At 38.2% G+C, this 5,491-nt stretch overlaps 2 protein-coding genes across 2 annotated transcripts; both read right to left on the reverse strand.

Moving 5' to 3' along the window:
- Positions 1-477: 477 nt before the first annotated feature.
- On the reverse strand, positions 478-3,654 carry LOC121222063 (uncharacterized). The gene is made up of 8 exons (XM_041101956.1): positions 3,600-3,654; positions 3,388-3,461; positions 2,109-2,634; positions 1,600-1,724; positions 1,216-1,490; positions 1,057-1,161; positions 873-984; positions 478-564 (listed from the first exon to the last, which is right to left on the reverse strand). The coding sequence occupies exons 1-8, from the start codon at positions 3,652-3,654 to the stop codon at positions 478-480; spliced, it is 1,359 nt and encodes a 452-aa protein (XP_040957890.1).
- Positions 3,285-5,214, reverse strand: LOC107914754 (uncharacterized). Its single transcript, XM_016843777.2, has 2 exons — positions 3,856-5,214; positions 3,285-3,702 (listed from the first exon to the last, which is right to left on the reverse strand). Exons 1-2 carry the CDS (start codon positions 4,243-4,245, stop codon positions 3,679-3,681), a joined length of 414 nt encoding a protein of 137 aa, XP_016699266.1. The 5' UTR covers positions 4,246-5,214; the 3' UTR covers positions 3,285-3,678.
- Between the last annotated feature and the right edge of the window lie 277 nt (positions 5,215-5,491).

A 5,491-nucleotide genomic window follows, 5' to 3' on the forward strand; every position in this document is an offset into this window, starting at 1 on the left:
AACCAGACCCTAAAACCCTGTCCTGTGACATAGAAAAGAGCTTCCCACCATTGAAAACCTTACCCCTTTTGCCACCCCAAGTGAAGTCAAAATCCTTGTCTCTTCTCATTGAGCAAATATCTAGTTCTCGTTTCTTAGGACAAGTTGTTTAAGACTTGAAAATTGAATCATTATCTGTTTAAGACTAGTTGAAATCAGTCGTCCTTTGTAATGATGCTGAAATCATAGTCATCTTTCAACATCTACTTTGTTAATATAATAAAATACAATCATCAATGTTATACTTTCAATTTATCTGGTAATGAAGAAAAAAGTCTCATTTTCAAATTTAAAGCAATTGCATGAAATGCGTATATCTTTTCCATAATCAAATTTCGACAAGCAACTTGAATTATATATCCTCTATCCAGAAATTATTTACATTAGCCCAAAATTAAATTAGATTCTTACTTGCTGTGAAGTTATGAACTAGTCATATCACTTCTTTCTTTGTGTATGAGAGTGACCCACATCAGAGTTCACCCTGTAGAACAAACCAAACACGAGAGGAGGCCTGGTAGAATACTAACAAAGAACTAATAACAGCAAAGGAAATCAAACTTAATACTGAATTTTTTGTGGATCTATTCTTGTTTTCATTAGAAGCTTAATATATGTATTTATACAACTCTCAGTAGATAGCTGCTACTAACTGACTACTAACAATTTCTAACAGATTACAAACAGCCACAACTGCTTAATTGTTTTAACAAACTCTAACATTCACCTAACTTCTCAACCTTCGAGACTCTAAGAAGATGTTAAATACGAAAAAATTGTGATGTCGACAAGGGTTTCGTAAGAATATCCACAACTTGATCATAGGAAAGAACCTCTCCTACAATAAGAGAACCATCAGCAACCTTTTCACGAACAAAAAACAAATCAAGCTCCACATGTTTGAACTTCAAATATAGAACCGGATTAGCCGCTACTGCTATGACACTTGAGTTGTCACACCATATGGTAGGGACATCAGCAGAATCAAACTTTAATTCTTAAAACAACGAAACCAACCAAGTAACATCAGCAGCCACAGCTGCCAACCCTCTATATTCAGCCTCGGTTATGGAGCAAGACACCACCTGCTGTTTTTTGGAACAGCAGGAGACAAGATTTCCCCTAAAGTAAACACAATATCTTTTGGTAGATCGTCAATCATCAAAATCCAATCACCAGTTAGCATCAACGTAACCAACCAAGGAAAGCCTCTCAGAGGGTTGAATGAGCAAACCATAGTCGATAGTACCACACAAGTATCGCAAAACACGTTTTAATGTCATAAAATGAACATTCATTGGAGCATGCATAAACTGACATATACGATTGACCACGTGCGCAATGTTGGGTCGAGTGAGAATAACATATTGCAATGCTCCAGCAATACTTCTATACTCACTAGGATCTTCAACCAAAATACCCTCATTCTTAGAAAAAAGAGAGAGAGCTAACTATAGGTGTATAAACATCCTTATTACAAGTCATCTGACACCGATCAAGTAAGTCATGAATATACTTACGTTAACATAAATGAAGACTTCCAGTGGTTGAACGAGTGACTTCAACCCTAAAGAAATAATGAAGAGATCCCATGTCTTTTAGTGAAAACTCGGTGTGCAGTTGTTGCACAAACGTATCAATGCCTCTAGATAAATCTCCTGTAATGATGATATCATCCACATAAACTGACACATACATACAAGAATCATTAGTGACATGAATGAACAAAGATGCATCGGATTTCGAAAGGACAAAACCTAAAGTTGCATAAAACTTTTTAACTTATCAAACCATTCTCTCGGAGCTTGTCTCAATCCATACAATGCTTTTGTCAAGCGACAGACAAGAGGTTGCCCATTTGCATTATGTTGAACATACCTAGAGGGTTGGTGCATGTAAACTTCTTCAATGAGTTCACCTTTGAGAAATGTATTATTCACATCAACCTGGCGAATTGTCCACTATTTGGATATGATAATAGACAGAATGGTTCGAATGGTAGCAGGTTTAACAATTGGACCGAAAAACACACCCTGACACCTAAGAACACCCTTTAGCCACTAACCGACCTTTCCGTCGAGCCACAGTACCATCAAGATTTCTTTTTATTTTATACAGCCATTTGCAACCAATTGCCTTCCGTCCTAGTGGCAAAGGAACTAACTCCCAAGTACGACTCTGAATAAGAGCATCATACTCATATTGAGCCACTACTCGCCACTCTTTTTGTGCAAACGCTTCATCAATCGTATATGGCTCACAATCAAGTAGTGTAACTACTAAAGCTTTAGGTTTAAAGATATCTGCTTTGGAACGGGTGATCATATGATGTGTATTGCCTAGTGGCTGTGGAGGATCTATTGTAGTGATAGACAACACCAGTGTGGGGGAAGAAGTGTTGCTATTGTGATTTAAGGCACCTACATCATTTTCCAAAGGTGACAACTTAAGTGTGGGGAGAGAGGTGCTGCTACTGGGACCCAAGGTACTGACATTATTTTCCAAAAATGGCGAGTCTATGGCACTATGGGACGAAACCGCAGGACTTTGGATGTCGACATCTCTGTTAGGAGAGACAGAGTGATGTGATTGAGACTATACAAAAAGAACAAATGTGGTAATACAATCGGTTGTTGAGGTAGAAGATGAAGAGTACTCCGCAAACAAAAATCGACTTTCATAAAAAATAACATGTCGAGATACAACAATTTTACCATCAGATGTAAGACATTGATATCCTTTATGCTGGGAACTGTAACCTAAAAAGGTACAAGGCTGAGACCAAAATTCCAACTTGTGATTATTAAATGAGCATAGATATGGGAAGCAATAACACTCGAATATTTAAAGATGACCATAAGTAGGGGACTTACTATAAAGAACCAAGTCCAGGGACTGATCACGTAAGACCGTAGTGGGTAAACGATTTATTAAATAAAGCGCACACAAAATGGTATAACCCTAAAACTTTATTGGTAAGTTTGCTTGAGCAAGCAATGTGAGTCCAAATATGGTGATGTTTTCTTTCTACCATGCCATTTTGTTTAGACGTATGTGGACATGTGATCCAATGAATTATACTATTCTGAGTTAACACATATGTGAATAATTGAAACTCGTCATCCCAATCACTTTGAAATTGTTTAATTTCTTTCACAAATTAAGTCTTAACCATTCTCTAAAACTGAATGAAACAATCAATAGCTTGAGATTTGCGTTGAATAAAAAAAACCACGTAAAATGACTAAAAACATCAATAAAAGAGATATAATACCAAGTACTACCACATACAACAGCATTAGGTCCCCATAAGTCCAATACAACCAACTTAAAATGAGATGTATATACCGTAGTAGAATCTGTAAAAGGCAAATTGTGAGATTTTCCTTTTTGACAAGCAATACAGACATAAGCAAGCTTATCTTTATTTGCAACAAAATTACCAAGTTTTTAATACTGACTAAACAACATGTGCCGAAGAATGACCCAGACGACGATGCCACAATTCGAACATATCAAAATTGGAGTGGCTTGAATCCAATTCAGTACTATTTACAGACATATCAGCATCTCCACAGTTTTCAATGGCAATAGGAGAAAATCGATAAAGTCCATCATGAGTGTGGCCTCGTAATAATATTACCTAAGTTTGAATATCCTTACCTACACAATAAGAGGGTGAAATTCAAAGAAAACATTTCAGTCTAGAGCAAATTGTGAAACAGACAATAATTTTTTACGAATACTTAGCACATGTAAAACATTAGATAAATGCAACACCTTAATTTTTTTTGTAAGAAACGTAGTATTACCCACATTTGCAATAGTAGCATACGTCCCATCACCTATTAAAAGTGGAATATTGCCTGAATATTGTGTGGCTATATTTAATACCGAAGCCGCTTGACAGACGTGATTGGTAGCTCTTGATTCAATGTACCTTGATGTTGAAGCATTATTTTCTACGAGAAAAGGGACATATGGCTCCACATGATTTTTTATAGTTGGATTCTCAAAATTCAGCTCACAAGCAAACCCGGATGTAGTAGCATTCCATGTATTTTCACTAGAAAATTCAGACTTAGAGAAATCTGGGATTCGAGGAATCCCAACACACGGCTGAAGGTCCATGGGAGCACCTTGACCTAACTCCCAAAACGCAGAAGCAGCAGTTGCCATAGGAGCAAGCCTAATCGGTCTTCGCATGTCAGGCTGCAAGGCCCACGAAATCCCTCCTTTAGCAACAGGACTATCCACATTTGTAGCTTGCAAAACACACGCAGACCCAGCCTGCAAACGAACTTGCCCATTAAGGGCCACATGGTTGATTGATGGCCTAACGCTATAACCCAAATAAGGACCAAAATTAGGTTTAACAAACCCTGTTATTGTAGCATCAGGTCAAAAGCCAGCATCCATTTCTTGCCCAACTGCTGCGTCAAAGGCCCCCGCTCGACCTTGAGAGACCCTCAACAACGCCAGTGCTGGAGGACCATCGTACAGTCGATCAAAGCGGTAGTAACACCGTTGGGTTAAGTGACCAAGGCGACCACAGATCTGACACTAAACATGCCTTTTCAAACTCCGACTACGGCCACCATAGACGGTGCGCCCACCCCTCGAAGACAATGCCATCGTTGGAAAAACATGAGTCATATCGGTAGAGCTTACCATGTTGACCTGAACCGAACTGTCAAGAGAAAGTTGCTTGTGACGATTTTCACAGTCCAGAAGGACTTCCACCAACCGATCAAGGCGCATCGGTTCCAGTGCAAACGCGACCATCGTGACAACCACGTCAAATTCAACAAACATCCCAACAAGAACCACATCATCCTGCTCACTATCGGTTATTGGGTGGCCAGAAGCAGCAAGGAGATCACAAAGATGCTTAATCTTGGCTAGATATTAGGTGACGCTAAGATTTCCCTTTTTTAAAGCATGCAACTCATGTTAGATTCTGGAGATCTTAGAACTAGAGGCAGCATCAAATAATTGAGAGGCCTTACACCAGACCTCGTGTTTTGTCAATGTACTTGTAAAAGACGAGAGTATATCTCCACTAATTGTGGATAAAATCCAGGAAGCACGTAACTTATCTTGCTATTTAAAGTAGGTAAAATCAAGATTAGGAACAGACTTCCCTTTTGAATTAGGTGTCCAAACCCTTTTTTTGAAATTGACTTTATATTTAAAAATGAAGATGGAGTCCCACCAATCCTTTTTATTAGGTGTGATTGGATCACCTCGAGATTTAATCATTTTAATAAAATATTAATTTTACCAAAACAATGATTTTCAGTCTACAAAATTTGAGAAATAAGTTCGGGAGTCAGTTAAGTATGAGGAAGGATTAGCACCCTCATAACGCCCAAAATTGGTACCTAGTTGATTACTTGGTGTCGTAGTGTCAAAAATTGAGAATTTAAAGAGGATTTAAAATGCGATCCTT

Source organism: Gossypium hirsutum, chromosome D10 (genome assembly GCF_007990345.1).
Source record: "Gossypium hirsutum isolate 1008001.06 chromosome D10, Gossypium_hirsutum_v2.1, whole genome shotgun sequence".
NCBI classification, from domain to species: domain Eukaryota; kingdom Viridiplantae; phylum Streptophyta; class Magnoliopsida; order Malvales; family Malvaceae; genus Gossypium; species Gossypium hirsutum.

What these genes read in the sequence shown, in the direction of transcription:
- LOC121222063 (XM_041101956.1), bottom strand. Translation starts at nt 3,654, where the DNA reads ATGGACTTTATCGATTTTCTCCTATTGCCATTGAAAACTGTGGAGATG. An exon ending in AACTGTGGAGATGCTGATAT is followed by an intron (nt 3,462 to 3,599) that starts GTCTGTAAATAG and finishes TTGCAAATAAAG; the next exon opens with ATAAGCTTGCTTATGTCTGT. An exon ending in GTTCTCTTATTGTAGGAGAG is followed by an intron (nt 565 to 872) that starts GTTCTTTCCTAT and finishes GTTCTTTGTTAG; the next exon opens with TATTCTACCAGGCCTCCTCT.
- LOC107914754 (XM_016843777.2), bottom strand. Translation starts at nt 4,245, where the DNA reads ATGCGAAGACCGATTAGGCTTGCTCCTATGGCAACTGCTGCTTCTGCG. An exon ending in CGTATGCTACTATTGCAAAT is followed by an intron (nt 3,703 to 3,855) that starts GTGGGTAATACT and finishes CTTATTGTGTAG; the next exon opens with GTAAGGATATTCAAACTTAG.